This window comes from Tetrao urogallus (genome assembly GCF_951394365.1).
Source record: "Tetrao urogallus genome assembly, chromosome: 21".
In the NCBI taxonomy this organism is placed as follows: domain Eukaryota; kingdom Metazoa; phylum Chordata; class Aves; order Galliformes; family Phasianidae; genus Tetrao; species Tetrao urogallus.
Window position 1 is genome coordinate 4,044,035 of NC_136834.1, and position 21,482 is coordinate 4,065,516.

A 21,482-nucleotide genomic window follows, 5' to 3' on the forward strand; every position below is an offset into this window, starting at 1 on the left:
GTTGCTTAGATTTCAGTGTGTGTGCTGTAGGGTGTGAGTCTTGGACTGGGAGAGTGTTCCCCACGTTGGAGGGGAATGACTCAGCCACCGGTACCTCAACAGCATCCAGTTGTGGCCTTGGGAACATGGTGACACTGTTTGTTTGTTTGTTTCAGGCTGATGCCTTTCTCCTCGTTCCCACACTCCTCATTTCCCGTTTACAGAGTTCATATTTTACCTGTAGGATCGTAATCATAGAGTCGCTAAGGTTGGAAAGACTGCTGAGATCATCAAGTCCACCCTATCTGCACAGTGATGGCATTTGGCCTAAATTTTCAATAGGGGGTTCCCTGCTTTCTCCGCTCCTTGGGGTGAAAGCTGAGTTTGGGATGAGCCAAGGACCCCCCAGTTTAGTTCAAATTAACCCTGACGTGGGTGAAATGGACACTGTGCATGTACATGGGTGTGTGTGCGTGCATGAGAGAGGTCTGGCTTCTTTTCATACCATCCCTGTAAGCAACACGAGGAGTGTAACGCTGCTGGACTCCTGCAGCTCCAGGATCCTCTGCGAAGGAGATGCTGCTGCTGAGGCCAACGAGAGGAACGGAAGAAGGGCGGTGGGAACCTTCAGCAATGGCGATGCTGTCCTTCCTCTGGGGATCAGCAGCACGGGCAGCATCACCTCTGTCACCCACCGGTTGGGTCCTGAGCAATACCAGCCCCGAGGCTGTTCTGCAAAACAGAAACCTGGGGAGCCTCCCGCGCCCCATGTCCTAACTATGCAGGTGCTCGCTGCTTTCCTCTGTGGGAAACGAAGGAAGGAAAGGGAGAAATCGTCCCCGGAGCACCCCGACCCGCACTGTGTGGACACGAGGTGTCGGCACCTGCCCCCGGGTTGACACCGGGGTCGGGATTGCTTCTGGTGCTGCACGACCTCAGCGGGGCCGTGCGTCCGTCTGTGTCCGTCCCTGCGTGGGGAGGAGAACCGCCAGCTCTCCGCGGCTCCTCTGCCGTCCTCACTGAGTGCTGTCTCACCCCAAATCGTCCCCAGATGTGCTGTTTCCCATGTGAGCTCCGTCCCCCTGGGCGGGGGGGCTCCCGCTGTGTCCCCCAGGGGTCCCGCTGTGGCTGGCAGTGCTGACCCCATTATGGGCACAGCTCGCCCCTCGCCGCTAGCAGACCCGCCGTGTCCACGTCCAACCGTCGTCACTTTGGTTTCTCTGTAAGTTACCCTACTTATTTATGTGGAACTCCGTTTCAAGGAATTTTTTGCACTACATGGGACCGGGGAGGGGATACAAGCAATACAAAGCCAACGTGTACAATAAAGACGTTTTCTTGAATACAGGATCCTGCCTTTTGCATCCTTCTTTTGCACTTCCCTGGCGGACTCAGACAGCACTGCTGGGAAGACAAAGCAAGGGGAGGGGGTCCTGCTGGAGCTCATTGGGACAAACCCAGCTCGAGGCATGGGGGCTTTGGAGGCAGAGTGATTTACACCTCTCTCAGCCTTTAAATCCCAGCCTGGGCTCCCCAGGAGCCTCCAGCACTGCTGACAGCTTTCCCTGCCGTGGAAATGAAAACCAGACGGGAAACATCCTCCTTTCCTCCAGCTGTCACCGGGGCGGGAGGAGAGGGCTCGGATCTGCCTTCATGAGCTGCTGCCACTCACTGCTGGCTGGGGGCAGTGCCAGACCCCTTTCATGGGAGCAGGGGGTGAAAAGGGCAGCGTGGAGCTGCATGGCAAGGGGTAACCGCATCCGTGGGGCCCGAGGGGGGACTTTCCTGTGCACGCACTCCCAGCCCTGCAGCAGAGCCCTGTGCTGTCACACTGGCTTGGCTGCAGCCCGGCCGTGTCCTCTTTCTGTCTGCTCCCCAGGCTCCTGCTTCTCTTTCGGGCTTCTATAAATAACTGTAAAAGTCTTTCCGAGGTCTGGAGCCCGGCAAACACGGCGGAGGAACAGCACGTTTCTGGTCACGGTGCTGAGCGTGTTAGCCACGGCTCTTAGCAGAAATCGGACCTTTCCTGACCAAATCCCAGTTGTTGCCGTTGGCTGTGAGCTTCGGTGGCTGCCAGGAGTCGCCAGCATTTGGCTGTGCAGGGTGTGCAGAAGTGCCCGGCCATAAGATATATGGGGCTCCTGCAGGGGGCAGGGGGTGTCCCACGATTTTACCTGGCCACAAAGGGTTAATGAGTTATACAAGGAGTGGGAGAAGGGGCTGATTCAAAAGTGGAAGGTGCAGGAGCCTTTGGCAGATGTTCTGCTCTTAGCAGCCCCCTCCCCAGCTGCGGGATTGGCACTGTGGGATGTGCTGCTCTTGTCCAGCTCCAACACAAGGTGGGTGCAAACGGAGTCCAACAACCCCAGCGTGTCCCTGTGGCCTCACAGAGCCAATCCCAGCATGGTTCAAACATCCCTGCAAGCAAAAACATCCTCTCCCGGTCTTAAAACCCCATGTCAGAGAATCCATCATAATCTGGGAGGTGTTCCAGCACGGAACGAACCTTCCCGTTCAAAACACACACGCTGCTTTGGGCTTAAATCTCCTTTCTCAGCATCTGCCTTTGCTGCTGCTCTGCCGGGTTATGGCAGGTCTGTGACTCTGCAGGGACAAAACCTGCACCCTGCAAACCCCTCAGTGCCACAGGGGCCTTCTTCACCCACCAAGATAGCACTGTCCCCATTAACTCCTTCCGTGCCAAATGCTGCAAGTAAACAGCCACAACCCAAGAATCTCCTCGCAGAACCCTCAGCCGTGAGCTCTCTGCATGCTTTGGGTTTGATTCATAACACTATGGAGTTTCCCTATTTGCTGTGACCACCCAGCCCAGCTTTTTTTTCTTTTTTCAATCAGCAGGACAAGGATATTCATTCTGCATCCACCTTTCACACCGTCATCAGCGACTCCGCGTCGTCACCACCTCTTTCCTCATCCCTTTCCCCTTCCAGTGACCATTGACTCCCTGGAAGAAGAATGTTCCCGGGCCATTTCTTCAGCCCTATCCTCTGCGGTGAGCTGGGCTCAGCCCTGGGACGCAGCCCCTCCCCAAACGTCCCGGCCCTACACGGGGCGGAGGAGAAGCAGCCGGTGAGAGCCCTGGGCCAAAAGTCTGTTTGCTGCCGGCTCACACCCACAAGTCAGTGCCGACAGACGGAAGCGGGGCATGGCTGCGTGACACACGCTCTGCTTCTGCTCCCAGTGCTCCCAGTGCTCCTGGGCTGCTGGAATGGGGAACATTGCGTGCGTCCCGCAGGCGCCTGGGGGGTTCCGGCACTCCTTCAGGAGGAAACCTTCGCTGAAGAAAGAGTGAGTACGAATGCTTTCGTTGGGAACGGGGTCGGCGCTGAGTTCTTCTTGGGAATCCCAAAGAGTGTTCTGTTCCACCAGCAATGGGAGGTTTGGGGGGTTTGGAGTGGTGCCACGGCAGCTGGAGGCGCTTTGGGGGGGGATCGTGGTGCTGTGCCGGAGTGCTGCAGCCACACTGCCCCGAGGAACAGCGTGATTTATTTCACTGGAGTTGGGAAATATCACCTCCCCACTGTGGGGCACAGAGCTGAGCGCTCAGCATTCCTTTGTTTTGCATTTTATATGTGCTGCCCTCACTCTAACCATAACCCTATCCGTAGCCCTAACCCTAATCCTAACCCTAACCTTAACAGTAACCCTAACCATAACCCCGGTGGTAACCCTAACCATAGGGTTACTGGCCATAATCCTAACGGTAACCTTAACCAAACCTAACCCTAACTCTCACCCTCACCCTAACCCGGTGTACCCATCCCACCCATCCCTATCCCTTTAGAAGGAAAACCCCAAACCCTGGCACTCTGCCTGACCCCTGCTGTGCCCCCATGGGAAGCAAACACCTCTGCAGGGTGGTACTGCAGCCCCAGATGGGGCTCCTTGTGTGCTGTACCAGGGGGGCTCTACTGGAGGTGGAAGGGAAGAGAAGAAAACCACAAAGACCCCATAACACCAGTGGTGTGCATGCATGCATGCGTGTGTGTGCGTGTGCACATGCAGCTCTGCCCTGAGGGTCTCACAGTGGGGCCGGAGGTGGCACATTGCAATAAGACATCGCTGCTACCGGGCTCAGCTGAGAACATTTGGTGATGTGAAGAAATGGAAAATAAAACAAAGAAACACCAACAGGTGCAGCACGAAACCCGCTGTAATCATTCCAGGCGGTTATCAGCTCAGTGCTGGGCTGGGGTGATTAGAAAGCCCACAGCAAACCGCTCACAGAGCTTTCCAAGTTCCCTTTTTTCTGAGCAGAACTCGCTCTGCATCAGCTCAGATCTGTGCCGTTTCTTCCCCTGCCCCATAGGCAAAATGGCAAGAAAAAGCTGCCCAGCTTCTTCGGCATAGACGGCGATGGGGAGAGGGATACAACGACAGACAAAATCCTGCAGTACATCCCTGGGAAGGCAAGTACCAGCACATCCTGCCCCACAGGCTGCATTCCCACCCATCCCAGGGCCAAAGGTGCACCAGGCTGCACGGCAGGGCAGCTCAGGGGTGAGCCCTGTGCTTGGGATCCCCACAGGGGGGGGGATAAGGACATGCTGCATCTCTACGTGTGTGATTCGGGGGGAGTGCAGTGTGGTGGGAACATCATCGCTGTTCTCAGTTCTTTGTTTCTGGGTAGGAAGGGAAAATGCGAGCGAACACTCAAAGGTAGGATGATTCATTCCCACGCTGGAATGAGACGGAGCAGGCAGCGTCTTAGCAATGAGAGCTGGGAAGATAATCAGGAAGGGCAGGTCTGCCCCGGGCACGTAGCAGCCCCGTGGCCATATGGCTGCATCCCAGCAGTGCTCGGGGAACGCTGCACTGTGTGTTTGCCCAGGACCTCGGGGTGGTCCAGGGCTGCGGATGGGGCGGCGCTGAGTGCGTGCTGCTGTAGGGCAATTGAGCCACGTGAATGTGGGGAAAGGGGGAAACTGAGGCATGGTGCTACGAGGGACATCCTGAGTGGAACTCGGCACCACCTGTGATGGGACACCTCCATCTGGGAGGGGATGGAGTCAGTCTAGCTGCGTGCACAGTGCTGGGGGCATCCCCCAATCCCTGCTCCCACCCCACCACGGCCAGCATCCTTGTGCAGCTCCCACACCACACCCTTCCCTTTGCTTCCCACCCCTCCCAGCCACAGTAAATCCTCAGGGGAAGGATATTGCCCGGAGCACAGCTCTGGCTTTGGGTAACTGTGCGAAGGACTGAGCCCTTCCTGCAGGGTGATTCAGCGGGGAGTCAGCGGGGGCTGCAGGGTACGGGCAGGTTAATCAGCAACCGGCTCTACCTGCGGGATGAGCAGTGGAGATGTGGGGAGGGCAAGGAGGTGTCGGGGTTGGCACTGCTTGCAGAGCCCTGGGAGAAAGCTGCTCGCCTGGGATCCGTGCTGCCTGCAGCCCGTGTGGAGCAGAAATGGGAGAAAAACACAGAGCCCCGCCTGGTAAAAAATTGACCTGAGCTGTCCCACTTCTTCCTGCCTGACCAAAAGACCTGATCGGTGCTGATAAGACCGCTGGCGCTTGGAAGCCCTTCTCAATTACATCTTTCTCAAGAGAGAAAAATCCCAATCCCTCCCTTTGCCCACCGGCCATGCAGGGTCAGAGCTGCTCCCCTGCCCCCTCCAGCCCTGACCCCAGGCTGCAGCTGGAAACACAAGAGCTGGCTCCAGGCTTCTCCAAGGGCAGATGGTGATGGTGTGGAGGGAAAAAAAACTGAGTCACCGGGCCCTGTGGGTGCTGAGGTTTGAGCCTGGGAAGCACAGGAGCAGACATTAATTGCCTCTGGTGAGAGCATCACCAGGCAGCCTGCAGCTCCCCACGGCTCAGATGTGTGTGCATGGCACTGCGTGGAGCTGGGAGGGAGACCGCAGCAGCAAAGGGCTTAGCTGCACCTGGAGGAGATTTCAGACATCTCTGTGGGTGCAAAAGGAGCTCAGCTCTGCAGGTATGAGGGTCCTGTGAGCCGCTGAGCACCAGGGATGGCTGGGGTTGGTGCCATTCCACCGGGGTGAGTCACTGGGGCCCACAGGGGTGAGCTTGTGCTGCTGGCTCTGCATTCATCACGGGGCGCAGCTGCTGTCTCTATGCTGTCCCCCGGCTCCCTGCTGCGTGCCTGGAAATGCTGCTTCAACATGTCACCACCGCAGCCCTCCCGCCTCGACATGGGAGGAAATATCCCATGTAAAGGGGTAAAAAAGGTCCCTCTCAGGCTTGCAGCCTGGTTCAGGGTGAGCTCGTGGCTCTTATCCTCTCTCTTCTGCTTGGCAGTGAGTATCTCTGAGCCTGTGTGCAATACCCCATGGGCTGCAGGCAGTGGAGTGCAATAGGGGTGTGGGTTTGTGCCGTTGCACAAGGAAGGAATTTCCATCGAACCAGAGCTCAGGAAACATGGGAAACCCCTGGCCTGGAAGGCAAACTGTACTGTCTTAGCCTTGCTTGGTCCTTGTCCCAGTCAATTGGGTCAGGATGGCAGGAGGTCAGGGTTGGGAAACCCTAAATACGCTTCTGCACACTCCCTTTCCCATCCTAGAAAACATCCCTCCAGCTCCCGTCTCCCCCACTGCACACATCCCCATCTCTGCCAGCTGAGCTCAAAGCTGATTTCAGCACAGAGACCCCAAATCCAGAGCAGATGCAGAGTGCTGTGCTGGGGGACACCTCCTCCATCCATCCCACATCCCACTTCTGACTTGTTTATCCCCAATCCTTGGTACAGAGCATTCAGAACCAAGAAAACCAGAAGGAAAACCTGGACCAGAGGTTCCCCAGCCTGTTCAAGAAAGGACGGAGGAAAACGGTCGTCAGGAACCTGGGGAAAATCATCTATTATTCCAAGGTCAAATTCAAGTTTCAGCACTGCCAGGTAATTCACAGCCTGACCCTGCAGGGCTGGGATGTGGGGAAGAAATGCTGGGCGATGGGACCTACAGCTGTGGCAGACGTTTGCCAGAAACCCCAAACGTGTTTTCTGCAGGAGGTCAATGATTGCTACCTGGAGCTCTTCCAGTCTCACCTCTACTTCCAGTCCGTGGGCTCCAATGGGCTCACCTACCAGGTAGGGCAACCTCCAAGGGGCAGCACGGCCAAACTGGGGGCACTGGGTGGGATGGCCAAGATGGGATGGGCCTCTACCAGCAACCTTTGGTGATGTGGGTTCATTAAAGGCTATTATGCACATACAGCCGAAAAATCACAGCCAAAACCGACCCTGAATGCGTTCTCCCTCTGCAGGAGTGAGTAACAACAACCAAGCATGGCTGCTTTGTGGATGTTGGGGAAACTCATCCCTTTTAGAAATGATTTATTGTCTTCTAGGTCACTTGAGGTTAATGCAATAAGACGATGTGCTCTCTTGACTCACGCAGCAAGCCAGCCATCAGACACACAGCAGAATGCAAACACCATCACCAATCCCCCACCTGCTTTACAAACAGCCCCTTGGATTATTAATCCTAAAGGAATTAAGAAGGAATTAAATGTGCCAGCAGCGGCCCCAAGACATCACAGCAATTAGCATCTTTCACAGCCCCTGTTCTGAGAGCCCCAGATGGGAGCACATGCTTGTCATCATTCCTTTGCACTATGTGTGAAGGGTTTGGGAATGGGAAGAGAGCAGCTCAGTTCCGCTTTGTGCTATTCCCATATTCCTGCGTTTGGTTTTGCTGAGGTTTTCTCCAAGATCTGGAAGCAGCGCTGGACGGAAGGTTCAGATGTTTCCAGCTGTTGGCAGCCCAACCTATGGGAAAAGGGGCATTCTTTGTTGTGGGCTGCCCCAATAATGGCAGTGTCTCCTTCCCACGCAGGGCCTGCTGCCTTTGAAAGAGCTGAATGTCTGTGAGGTGGAGAGCAGGAGGAGCGCGGGGCAGGAGGAGCAGCACGCCTTCCGCATCACAGGTCTGTGCCCCACGGTTTGAGAGGCTGTGGGTGAAACCACAGCTGCCCCATGGTGACAAAGCAGAAAACCACACCGTGGAGAGAGGAGGCAGGGAACTGATGCTCTGCATCCTTAGCTGGTAGGGATGCCCAAGGCTGCGGGCAGGGAAAGGGTTGAGTGGGGACTCCCCTGTCAGCGCTGCTGCCTTCAAGAGTTTTTAGGCTTTCCAAGCGCTCGCCTTGCTTATACAAGGGATAATGAGCTGTCTGCAGTGTGGCCAGAGGCTTCTTTGCTGAGTTACAGCAGCCCCAAGGCCCCAGGGGTGGTAGTTAGAGCCTGGAGTGCACAGAAATAGGGAAGGATTGCTGAAAAAGATGCGGAGCCAAGGAAGAGAAAGCCATGCCATGGCCACCCAGAGATAGTAAAAATGAGATGCTGATAATGTTGCTATGCCTTGGGTTTGTGGTCCAGCTGCGGGTGGGACTGTGAGCAGCCCAGCCTGGCTCGTAGAAGTGGCTCAGAGATGGCCCAAAGCCTTCCTGCAGAAAGAGGAAGGATGGGGCTGTGGGACGGAGCACGAGGCTGGCACAGGTTGCTCAGCACGGCTGTGTCATTACTGCTGCTCTGCAGGGCCATGGTAAACACCCATAGCCACCCAAGTTCCTGGGCAATGCTATTAGCACCTTGACTCCCTACTGTGCAGGGGATCTCTTGATCCCCATTGCAAAGATGAGGAAACCAAGGCAGGAAAGAGGGGTGAGCCCTGGACCTGCATAACTCCTTGTATCCAGCCAGTGAGATGGAGCTGAGCGGAGTGACGCAGGGGCAGCCGCTCTGCCTCAGCTTCCCCCCTCCCACCTGCTGTCTTTGTGTCAGTGCATTTCTGACAAGCCAGAGGTGTTTCGAAGTCTTAATTACCTGATCTTCATAACTAACACAGGTCTCATGAGATGAAAGGCTCCACAAAGGGCAAAGTACCGTGTTTATCCCGTGCACTCGCTTATCTGATTCCTTCCGAGCCCCACAAATCCCCATCTCACTGAGTTTGTTATAATCTGAGATCACTGGTCAATTATTAATCCCAACATCCATCCTGCAGCCTGCCAGAAGTGATGATTAACGTCATTAGAGTGTCTCTGCAGTGAGTAGCAGGGGGTGTGAGCCTTCACTTGCATTGCAGCTTGTCTGGCACAGGTGCAGCAATGAATACATACATGGGGAAGTCATTGGTCTATACATTTACAGCCGAAGCAAAGCTAAGAAGCATGTGGTGCCCTTTGATGCTGCATAGCTCAACACATCTCTCCAACACCCAGGTCCATTGCTGAACCCTCTGATTGTGTTCTGCCCCACGGAGCCAGAGCTGAAGCAGTGGCTCTATCACCTGGAGAAGCAGATCCACTTGAACGGAGGGAACCTAGGCTTGCCCTTCATTGCTCAGGTTGGTGCTTGGGGCTGGGATGCAGGGGCTCAGTGCTGGGTGATGCTGTGCTCTGCAGCACACTGCTCCCCCATCACCTCTTGCAGCACCTTGGGTTGGGCCTGGGGAAATTCTCACCCAATATCCGGAGCTCGATGAGCATTTCAAAGAGGAGGGCACATCTCTGCTTTGCTCCATCTCTAGGATGACTGGAAGCAGAGCTCGGTGGGGAAGGAGGAGCTGCGGTGGTCGGTGCAGAACATGCCTGTCCAGGAGTGGAGGGGGACCCAGCGGGAATCCCTCGGTGACGTCCTCTGCGTTTCCAAAGTGAAGCTCCAGCACCTGCCTTTCCAGGTAGCACCACCGTGGTGTCCCTGAAGAGCCCTTCAATGCATATCGTGGGGCAGTGCTGGGCTCTGCTGGCCCAGCTGCAGTGTCTGGGGATGGAGCAGGAGGGCACTGTCCCTGGGCTCAGCACTGCTTTTTTCCTTCTCTAGGAGCAGCACGAGCGCCTGCTGGTGCTGTACCCCTCCACGCTGGTGATTGTGTCTGAAGAACACAATGGCCTCTACTTTAAGGTACATTCATCCTCCAGCATCTCTCTTTTCTCTCCCCAACCCACAGCACGGCTTCGGCTCTTTGTTCCCTCTACCTGGCTCCCCTCCTCCTCTTGGCAAGGGCTCTGCCTCCCTCGCCAGCTGGCAGGTGAACAGCAGCGGGGTGTTGCAAGCCCTCTTCCCATGAGAAACACCTTGCCCTCCTACAAAGCCCTGCGGGAAAGGAGCTGGCTGCCGAGCACCGCGATGCAGGGAGGAGGAGGTGAAAGTCAGCAGCACCCAGGCAGCATGCATGGTATGGGGGCTGCACCTGTATCACCTGCAGTGCGAATGGCCCCCCGAGCCAACATCTCAGGCATCACTCCAAGGGCTGTCAAGAAGCCACGTGCACTCCGAGGCTGTTTTTTTCAGGTTTGAGCAGAGAAAAAAGCAGCGCGGTGCCCAGCCGACAGGTGCGCAGCGCCAGGATGCTATGTCACCACATCCGTGCCATGCCCTGCGGCGTGCAGGCTGCTTTTAATTGGAGTGGGAAGAGCTGCGTGGAGCATCCACGGGCTGGAGCGGGGCCATGCACCATGAGAGCTCTCCCTGAACACCCGCCTGGGTGTTTTCCTGTGCCACACCTCGGGCTGAGCTTGTTTTCGGGAGCGCGTTGTCGGCAGCTCCTGGGAAGAGGACGCTGCACGAGGGGGCCTTGGGTTGGGCTCCTGGATGAACTCATCTCTTTTGAAACCTTAAACTGGATTTGTCTTCCCCATCCTTCACTGTGCTGCCTTCCCACGGTGCGGGGCTGCAGGGGATTCCCTGTGAACCGGCTCTTCCACGGGCATGCTGGGGCACAGCAGCCTTCTCCCGGCGCTTCTACAAGCCTGCTGAGCCCTCCCGTCGATGTGAAAAGAGTCTGGCCCTTCTCCTTGCTGGTTTTGGGGGTTGCCATGCTCAGGAGGGCTGTTTGCAAGGGATGCTCTGTGCCTGCCCCACGCCAGCCCCCGCCCATGCGTGGCAGCACCAAAGTCCATTTCTTACGGCAGCAACAGGGGAAAACTGAGTCACAGAGCGCTGCTTTAGTTTTTCCTCCCAAGGTCTGCACTGCTCGGACCATAAATGGCTTTCCTACGCAGGAAAAATACTGCAGGAGTTTGTCATCCCTCCCTCAGCACCAACCCACCTCCATGGCTGTGCAGTGCCGTTGTGGACGTGCGTGCAATGATTGCATTGTGCTCAGCACTGAGGACGAGTTGGGGACAGAGCGCTTCAGCCTCTGCCATGTGTGCCACCGGAGTGGCAGCCACAAGTGTGTGCCCTACAGCCCAGGGCTCACGTTTCAGCTGCTGGCACCCGTGGGGCTCAGCCCTGTCTTTGTGAGGCTTTGCAGGGTATGGAGGGGAGATTCCTGGCTTCCAGGCTGGAAATCCCAGCCAGCAGGTCAGCTTCTGTGGGGACAACGCTTGTGCAGTGTTTTGGAGACATCAGCTGCTAAAAGGTGGGAAAATGTTGCCGAGAGGGCTAGAAAAGAGACAGTGATTTTCTTCTATCCCCAACAGGGCGAGCTGCCACTCAATGCCATCCAGGTGTTGTTTGAAGAGAATGAGAAAACCTCATTTTTAATAGAAGGTACATATTTAGGGCTGCGCTGGATGCAATCTGGATTTGGGCTGGGAGATCCTCTTGTCCCATGGTGGTGTAGGGATCTGGTGCCTGGGGATGAGGTATGGGGATGGTGTATGGTGTGTGGGGATGGGGTATGGGATGGCAATGGGGAATGGGGGATGGGGAATGGGGGATGGAGTTGAGGGATGAGAATAGGGTGTGGGGATGGCTAAAGGGGAATGGGGTATGGAGATGCAGTGTGGGGATGGGGATGGAGATAGGGTATGGGGAATGGATATGGGAATGACCATGGGTTCCTGGGGGAGGCACCGTGGGCTGCAGCCCGGCCCCAGCAGCAGCCCCGCGTGATGCTGTCTCGCAGGCCGGCTGATCAACTCCATCCGCGTCATCTGCCGCAGCTATGAGGATTACCAGGAGTGGCTCTACTGCCTCAAAACTGCCCAGTTTCGAAATGCTGACTCCTCCTTGTCCGGATCAGAGAGTTTCTCAGGATCAAAGCTGCCACACCTCAGCCAGGTAACAGCTGTTGCGGATTTGTGTGGAAACCAGTATAAATCCAGTGGGGATGGGGATGGGTGGCCCTGATGCAAGAGCCCAGGCTGAGCTGGACTGTGAAGCTTTAGCCCCATCCATAGGTATCTCAGCCCAAGGGAGCTCCATCTGTAGAATGCTCAGCCCTGGGGTTCTCTATCCGTGGGTTGCTCAGCCCTAGGGAGCTCCATCTGTAGGATGCTCAGCCCTATGGAGCAGCACATGTCAATGCAGGGTGTTGGGATGCTCAGGTTTGCTCTGATGCAACCCTTTTCTCTTCCCCTGCAGTTTGCTGGCAGTGGGAGAGGCTCACTGGCCTCCGATGGCCGCACCAACTCTTGGGCATCTGGAGGGAAAGGGACCAACACCCTGACACACCTGTCCCAGCACAGCGGCTCACTGCACGACGCTCAGTCCTTCATGCTGCTGGAGGAGCCACACAGCCCTGGTTATTCCCAACCTCTCCATGTGAGTGAAACCCATGCCCAAATCCTGGGAAATTAGTGGGAAGGGAGCAGGTGGAGCACCCAAGCGAGGCGGTGACCATGCATTGCTTACATGTGGGTCCAGGCTGATGGAAAAGAGCCAGCTTTGCCTTTTTGCAGTGCCTGCCCCACACCAACTGGCCAAGCACCGTGCTGCCTGTGCAGGAGCTGCGGAGGGGCAACAGCACCAAGAAGCCCAAAGGCAGATGTGGTCCAGGCACGCAGGATGTGGAACAGGCACCGTGCAGCCTCATCTCCCAGCACCCCATCCTGCCTGCGCTGTACACTGAGCCCTACTGCACCTATAGCACACCGCATCGCCCCGCGGACCCCCCAGCACAGCTGGAAATGAGCAACGTAAGGGTTCCTCCTCTCCAATTCCTTCCGTTTTCCTCACTGTGATGCTTGTGGAAATAGCAGCCCTGTCTGCTGCCGTAGGGAAGCAATCTGGTGGGGGGCCTCGATGGTGGGCATCAGCTCTGCCATTTGCTCTGTTTAGGTCCTGCAGTGTCAGAAGATTGCCCAGCCCCTGCCCGGAAGGCACTGGATGGAGGTGCTCGGGGCACAGAGACACCCCCAGCTTCCTGCAGATGCTCCATACCTTGCCAACGTGAGTTTGTCAGTGCAGCCCAGGGGCAGGGAGCAGCCCTGCAGTGCTGTTCTGTAAGCACCTGGGAGGGGCTGGGAACTTGATTTGTCTCTCTCAGGGTTGGAGCCCGTTGTGTGGGTGCAACCTGGGGAGTGGGGAGGGCATGGGGTACCCCAGGGCTGCGGTACTGTGCCATCCCAATCGGTTCATCTCCTCCTTTCCAGGTGTCATCTCTGCCAGAGGAACATCTGGGCCCCTTGCTGCAGCCACCAGGTGAGGCCCGTGGGTGCTGCTGGGTTCTCCATCCCCATCTCCAGCCTCATCCATGTCCCCATCGGTGTCTTTGGAGCAGGGCTGAAGGAGGAGCGCGGGGACCCATGTGTGCCCTTCCCTCCTCCTTGCTGACCGCAGGCAGCTGAATCAGGCTGCTTTGGAGGAACTCTCAGGGCTGTGCTGTTTCCCTGCAGATGATGGCATGGGTGCCTACGATGTGCCAGAAGGCGGCTGCCTGCACCGTGACTCTGCAGTGTACCACGACTACGCTGAGCTGCAGAGCTTCCAGAGCGAGCTCAGCTATGACAACCTGTGGGACGCCGAGGGCAGGGAGCCGGACAGCCCAGCACCCTGCTATGAAGTGTGAACAGAGGTCTCACCGGGCACAGGATGACCCCTGGGCTCTGTTCTCCCACCCCGGTGGGTGTGGGAAGCAAAGGGATCCGCAGCGATCCCTGGGAGCAGTGTTAAGGACATCCCAGAATGGTTCCCACTGCGGGGGGGAAGAGGGGACGGGGGCCACATCCTCCTCCCATCCCTCAGCATCTGGGGGCACCTGGGGAGATCAGGGCACAAACAACAGGGGACAGAGTCTGGGTGCTATCGCTCTGCAGCCTCTTGGCCAGATCCCTCAGCACATATGAGGTCAGCAGCAAACCCAAATGTTTTCTTTTTTACCTGAGGCTCCAAATTCTTAACCTTTGTCCCCTCCGGAGGCTGCAAACCAAACATAGCGATGAAATCTCTGTTTTGGTGCACACAAAGCAACCCAGCAGCGTTTTGTACTTGAATGTCTACGTATTACATTGTACTTACCTGTATTTTCCAGAAGGTATCCAGCAAAGTTTACATTGCGAGGTTTGAGTGAATTTGATGTATTTAATGTGTACATGTGGCTGAGTCGGAGATGTATTTAATGTTGAAGCTGTGGATGAGGCTCGGTGCTGCGGTGCGTGTGTTGGGTTGGGTCTTCTGCTGTCGTTGTGTCGTTCCAGGTTTACCTTTTGTTGGGAAGCTGTGTACTAATAACCAACAGGATCTATTTATTCAGAATGGAATGGTACTGTGAGCCCTACAATTACAGCGCACCTTCCTCTGGCAGGCGTTGTTCTCTCTTTGCCATCCCTTTGCCTTCACTCTCCCCCCGTGTCCTGGGGGTCTCAAGAAGGGGCTTTCCAATTCACTCCATGCACCTGCAGCAAGCTGCTCGGCCTTGCTGGCAGCACTGCAACCCTCAGCAGCAGCCCTCTGCCCCCACAGCTGCACTGGGTTAAATTGCATCCCTGGTGCATGGCTGCAGTGTTGGCTCCTGGGCTCCATCTGGGTGAGACTCAAGTATCTCCTCCTGGCATTGCTCTGATACAGCAGGAGGTGGCAATAGCAGCACGGTCCCACTGCGCCATTCCAGCTCCCAGCACTCCCTCTGAAGCCCTCTTGCTGGCAATGACACAGCCCTGACCTAACAGAAATGTCCGCAGGAAGCTTTGCTCTCATCTCATGACAGGGGATGTGACTGAAATATAAAAGGAGCTGCTGTGGCCAAGCAGATTGCAGCACAGAGCCGTTGCCCCCTCGGCGCACACGGTGCAAGCAGGCCAGCACCTGCCTGACTTTTTCAAGGAGGTGACAGCCATGGGAGCTGCGTGCAGGGCAGGGTGGCACTGCGCCCACCTCGGTGACACGCACGAAGCCTCCAGGATGCACCCAAAAGGTCGTTTCTATGGTGGTGGTGGGGCTGAGATGCTGAGCTGCTGGCTGCTCCCACTTGCACCTCGGGTTCACCTGGCTGCTAAGAGAGGTGAGCGCTGGAAAGCCCAGGCTCTGAAGGAGCTCACCATGCAGACACGGGAATGCACACAAAGTATTAAAGGAGATAGATCTTTATTGGAAGCTTCCAGCATATTTAGTCTGTTCTCTTCCTCCACACAACTCCTCATACCCAATGTACAGCTCCTACACAGTCTACACAGAGCCAGTATCTCTCCCTCATCACGTGCTGCTATGTATCCCACTGCATAATTGCACTGTGTGCTCTCTGCTCTGCACTTAAGGTCTTCAGTGCAACCCATGCATGGCACTCTGTATTGTAAAAGAAGAGCAGAACCTCTTCTTCTTGCCCCTTGTTGCATCGGGCTGCTCCTATAAAGCTCCTAGGCAGACCCACATGGGATTTTAGGGCAGATTTCCCCAGTACCTGTGTGGATCTGGTCCCTAAGTGCCTACCCAACCCCTCGTTTCTGCTGTTCACAGACTTGTGAGCGCAGAAAACCCTCATGTATAATGCTCTTGGGTGACCAGACACAGAACCATTTTGTTTTTGCCTCTCACCCCTTCGTCCCCCACAAGGTCACACTCACCCTCCTCCTCCTCCTCCCACTCCATGTCTCCAGGACAGGAGCAGCATGGAACAAACAGACCCCAGGGCTGGCACCCATCGGAGCCACATATACACTCCTTGTGCCCCCTCCGACACGCTCCTGTCCTTGCCAGGGCTCTTCCCAGTGCACAGCCCTGATCCCTTTTGTAGAACATGAAGCACTTTTTCTGTTTGTTCTTTTTGCTCTCCATCTCGGTGTTTTGACAGTGGGTGACCCCCACAGGGAGGTAAGGTGCCAATCTTGCTCCTTGCAGGCAGCATAAATATGCAAGAAGTGTGCAAAGAAAGAACAGAGCTGGCCCATGCCAGGCTCCTCTCCTGTCCAGCACAGGTACAAACCGCCTACCGTGTTGTCACCGGAAGGATCCTGCTCCCCGTGACATCTTGTCCCCTTTGGGGATGGCTCCTCAGAATTCTCAGTGCTGGGCTCCGGGTTCCTCGTGCTGCCCAAGAACAAGGTGCCCATCCTCAGCTGTCCTTGGGTACGTGCTATCCTGGAGCTAGGTGCGGGGCCGTCCTTCCCTGACCTGCCGTCGGAAGTAGCGGATGGCAGACAGCGTGCCAAAGCTTGCCAGGAACACTGCAAAAGAGCCCGTCACATTCCCATGGTGAGGGTGGGAGCTTCTTGCAACCTAGAGAGCGTTCTCCCAACTTGGAGGCCATGAGACCTCCTGCTACGTATCCCCATCTCATGGGGTTGTTCCCAGTGCATCCTGCGCTGCCCACACCTTGGAGACCACATCTGGATCTCTAGTTTGGGCACATGGGTCATAGCTCCACCAGATGGCTGTTTCAAGGGAAGGAAGCACAGACTTCACTTGTGTGCTGAGAAGTGAGAGGACTGAGCACCACGGTTGTGATGGATTGAGCACGTTGGTGGAGAGTTATTGAGCACCATGTTGGTGTTGGATTGAGCACCATGGTGGTGCTGGATTGAGCACCACAATGGTGTTGGATTGAGCACAACGATGGTATTGGATTGAGCACCATGGTGGTGTTGGATTGAGCACCATGGTGGTGTTGGATTGAGCACCATGATGGTGTTGGATTGAGCACCATGTTGGTATTGGATTGAACACCATGATGGTATTGGATTGAACACCATGTTGGTGTTGGATTGAACACCATGATGATGTTGGATTGAGCACCATGATGATGTTGGATTGAGCACCATGATGGTATTGGATTGAGCACCATGATGGTGTTGGATTGAGCACCATGGTGGTGCTGGATTGAGCACCATGTTGGTATTGGATTGAACACCGTGATGGTATTGGATTGAGCACCATGATGGTGTTGGATTGAGCACCATGATGGTGTTGGATTGAGCACCATGTTGGTGTTGGGTTGAGCACCATGATGGTGTTGGATTGAGCACCATGATGGTGTTGGATTGAGCACCACGATGGTGTTGGATTGAGCACCATGTTGGTGTTGGGTTGACCACCATGATGGTGTTGGATTGAGCACCATGATGGTGTTGGATTGAGCACCACGATGGTGTTGGATTGAGCACCATGATGGTGTTGGATTGAGCACCATGTTGGTGTTGGATTGAGCACCATGATGGTGTTGGATTGAGCACCATGTTGGTATTGGATTGAACACCGTGATGGTGTTGGATTGAGCACCATGTTGGTATTGGATTGAGCACCATGATGGTGTTGGATTGAGCACCATGATGGTATTGGATTGAGCACCATGATGGTGTTGGATTGAGCACCATGTTGGTATTGGATTGAACACCGTGATGGTGTTGGATTGAGCACCATGTTGGTATTGGATTGAGCACCATGATGGTGTTGGATTGAGCACCATGATGGTGTTGGGTTGAACACCGTGATGGTATTGGATTGAGCACCACAATGGTGTTGGATTGAGCACCATGATGGTGTTGGATTGAGCACCACAATGGTGTTGGATTGAGCACCACGATGATATTGGATTGAGCACCATGTTGGTGTTGGATTGAGCACCATGATGGTGTTGGATTGAGCACCATGATGGTGTTGGATTGAGCACCATGATGCTATTGGATTGAGCACCATGTTGGTATTGGATTGAACACCGTGATGGTGTTGGATTGAGCACCATGTTGGTATTGGATTGAGCACCATGTTGGTATTGGATTGAGCACCATGATGGTGTTGGATTGAGCACCATGTTGGTGGTGGATTGAGCGACAATGTTGCATTGATCACAGTATATCTACACAAGGTGTGGATGCTGGGATGACGATGGTGGTTGTGTCTGGCATGGCTTATGACAACTTATATATGAGATACTGGGGAAAAAAGCCATTGCAGCAAGCTGCATCTCTTGAGTTAGCTCTCCTGATATCTCAAAGGCAATGGCCTTAACTTGGTGCCAACACAGTGCCAGGAGTTTTTGTAATCCCAGGCCCCCGTCCCACCACGCATCAGACATCCTGATCCCAGCCAAAAGCAGAAAATACCCAAAACTCAGAACAAATGGATGGAGCTCTTCTCTGAACACCCAGCAATATCTTTCAGTTTGGCTCATAGCAGAGATCAGATCATCTCATACGTGCCCAAGAAAAGCTCCTTGCACCCTGCTTTATGCAATCCCATGGCATGAGGCACACTGTGCCCACGTCTGCCCCTGATACTAAGAAGGCAAGGAAGAGCTGGCCAAGAGCTCCTTGTGATCGAGGTGTGGAGCTGCTTTAGCTAGCATGCTATTCTCAGCCTGGGTGTCAGCTTCCTGGTGACCTTCGTGGGGAACATTTCTCCCATCAGCATGGAGCCACCTCGATGCCATCTTGGTGCCGCCTCAATGGCACCTTGGTCCCAACCAGCAAAGGCTGTTCTGGGATAAAACTGGGGTCTCTTGCGGGCTACGTGCAAGACAACAGACCCTATTCACAGGGAAAGACCCTAAGCAAGGTGTCAGAACCAACATTCCTATAGGAGATGTTAGAAAGCACCTTTGGAACAGCAGGAAAACAGCTGCATTTTCCCACCAGCACATTTCAGTGATGGGATCCCCGCCTTCCTCCCTGCACACCCCATCCTCCCCCAACCCCACACACCACACACCGGTTTTCCAGGCATCCGGAGCCTGCAGGTCGGAGGTCTTCACCGCCCAGGAGGCAAAGGCACAGAAGACAAGGCACATGTCCTTGTGGGTCAGCGCCAGCGGGGCCTCGGGTCTGCCTGTGGGAAGGGGAGCAAGCTCAGGATGCAGCCCCAAAGTTGGTGCTTTTTTCTCCCAAATCATCAGTCTGCAGCTCAGCAGTCATTGGCATATCTCAGGGTCCCTTGGTGCAGAAGGATTTGGCCATTTTCCCTCCCATCCCCTCACCAGGAACTGGTGTATGTTGTTCCACAGGATGGCACAACCATAGGGACAACTAACCCAGCTAGGAGAGGGATTGGGGCCGGCACACAGCCTGCTGCATGCATGCAAACTGCACACCCTGCTAAATGCATGCACAGTGCACACCTTGCTGCATGCATACACAGTGCAAAGCCAGCAACGCACAGATCTCAGCAGTCTCCATGCAGAGCCAGCCGTGGGCTCCAGCTGCTTTACCTCTCAGTGCAAGGGCCATGTCCAAAGCTGGTGGATACTCAGGACCCCCTCCCAGTGGCACCAGGGCAAGGTGGGACCCACTCCGTGCCAGTGATGGGGAGGTCAGCACTTGGGCTGTGCTGTGTGGCTTTGGCCTCTGCAGGATGGACATCAGAGCCCCCACGGCTTTCCTCACCTCAGAGGCTGGTGAAGAGAAGAGAAATCCCCTCCAGCCCCCCCTGCGCTGGGGTCTGTCGGGGAAGAAGTGTTCATACAGCTCAGGCACTGTGACAACCAGGGGCTCTTTGGCTGTAGCCGCTTCGGGATCCTCCTTTTGCAGCTCAGCGTGGTGCAAGCCAAAGAACTCCTTCCTCTTCCTCTCCTTACGCTTGGCTTTTTTCCTACTTCCTTCAGGTTCATTGAAAAAATACTCATACAGTTCAGGCAAGGATATTTCCCTTTCCAAGGGCGTTTTCTCACCCTCCACCGTGTTCTCTGCTGCTTCTTCTTCCCCCTGGGACTCACAGAACAAATAGTCGCACATCTCAGGCCACGTCACATCCAGGGTGCAAGCCCCAGGAGAGCCCCCAACTGTGAATGTTGGGGAGCCCATCTCCTGGGGGGGGCTGGCTGTGAAATCCCTGCAGCCCCCAGCAGCAGCAGCCACACTTTGGGGACCGAGAGCCTTCCCCTCCTGGCACAGCTCTCCCAGCCCAGTGACAACCACTGGTGTGGTGACAACCACTGGCGTGGCATCTGCTATAGCGACAACAACCGATGGGGTGACAACCACTGGCGTGGTGTCCGGTGCTGTGACCACCACTGGCACAGTGTCACACGCCCCTGTGCCCCCCACCTGCCTGGCCAGCTTGGTGGCCCTTGCCTTCCCTGGTGACTGTGCTCCTGACTCCTTTGCCTTCAGTTTTGGGGACACGTTGGGGGGCACAACCCCCAGCTCCACACCAGGGCTGCCCGTCGGCCGTTTGCTCTCCGCAGCCTCCTCACTGCTCAGCCTCATGGGTGCCGCTTTGGCCGCCTTCTCCTTCCCTTTGCCCTTCCTTGAGGTCAGTGGGGAGGACGAGGGGGCCCTGCTGGATGCTGTGCTGCCCCTCACCGGGCTTCCTGCTGGCTCCTTGTCCCCAGGGGTCACCTCGGTGCCACCAACTCCACGCTGCTTGCGGCTCTTCCTTGCTGATGCTGGCACTTTGGGTCTCACCACCTCCAGGACGCTGGGCTGGCTGCCTGCTTTCTCCCCAAGCTCTGCAGCAGGCTCTGCAGCAGGGTGCTCATGGGTAGGTCCTGGCACCCCAGCATGGCTTTTCCATGCAGTAGCCTCCTGGGCACCACCCTGTGCCACTACTGGGCTCCCATAGTGCTGCCTATCGGCGTCTTCTCCTTGGGCACAGGGCGCAGCAGGGTGCTCAGCATGCTCCATGGCCCCGCTGCCAGCATCTCCCTCTCCCGACGCTGCATCCTGCCCCGCGGTGCCCTCAGCTGCAGGAGGATGAGGCGGCTGCCTGCCCTGCACGCTGGGCATGGCAGCAAACAGAGGGCAGACGGGCTGCTTGCCTTCACGTAGAGTGGATGAGCACAGATCTGCTTCGTCCTCTCCGCACAGCCCACGTGGGGAACAGCTCGCCTTGCCAAGCCCTGGCTCGGCGCCTGCCCTGATGCTGCACGGAGCGGGCACACCGTCCCCTTGCTCAATGTCACTGAGGCACTGCTCCTCTGCTGTGGCCAGGGCAGCCGGCTCTTGGTTGCATTCCTCCACCGCCCGCAAGAACTCAGCCCAGTCGCGGTCGTTCAGCTGGATGCTGTACTCGAAGTTATCCATGCCTGCAGCAGCACAGCAAGGGGAGGGGGCCGGAGAAAGCAGGGAGTGAGGAGGGGGCATGGCATCACTAGCGGAGCATGCCCCCTTGCCATCGGCCCTGCTCATTTCAGGGCTGGAATCAGTGGGATCTCATCCCGTGAGGATGGCTCGTGGCAGACCCCACAGGTGGTGCTGAGCTGGCTATGGCCATGGCCACTCCGTTCTTGGCTGCTCCGGGTATTCCCTCTGCACAGCACCAGGATATTGCATCTCTCCTTCCCTTTTCCCACTTGCTTTGCCCCCAACCTGTGCAAAAAAGCAGAGAGCTGAGGCTCTTTCCTGCTGCCCAGTGCCATGCAGGAGAGAGCATGCAGTGCAACCCAAGCAGAGAAGTTTGCAGCTTTTTGGGGTAGGAAATGCAAC

The 21,482-nt window shown here is 56.0% G+C and overlaps 2 protein-coding genes across 2 annotated transcripts; one reads left to right on the top strand and one right to left on the bottom strand.

The window, feature by feature from the left end:
- Positions 1–3,208: 3,208 nt before the first annotated feature.
- PLEKHN1 (pleckstrin homology domain containing N1) lies at positions 3,209–13,702 on the top strand (the record flags this gene model as incomplete). The annotated part of the gene is made up of 14 exons (XM_079545555.1): positions 3,209–3,288; positions 4,310–4,409; positions 6,712–6,858; positions 6,970–7,050; positions 7,799–7,889; positions 9,186–9,310; positions 9,494–9,643; positions 9,787–9,867; positions 11,391–11,460; positions 11,819–11,973; positions 12,277–12,456; positions 12,594–12,830; positions 13,287–13,335; positions 13,530–13,702. 14 exons carry the CDS (start codon positions 3,209–3,211, stop codon positions 13,700–13,702), a joined length of 1,719 nt encoding a protein of 572 aa, XP_079401681.1.
- Positions 13,703–16,212: 2,510 nt separating this feature from the next.
- Positions 16,213–21,080, bottom strand: PERM1 (PPARGC1 and ESRR induced regulator, muscle 1; the record flags this gene model as incomplete). Its single annotated transcript, XM_079545596.1, has 3 exons — positions 16,213–16,292; positions 18,772–18,888; positions 19,268–21,080. The coding sequence occupies 3 exons, from the start codon at positions 21,078–21,080 to the stop codon at positions 16,213–16,215; spliced, it is 2,010 nt and encodes a 669-aa protein (XP_079401722.1).
- Positions 21,081–21,482: the final 402 nt, after the last annotated feature.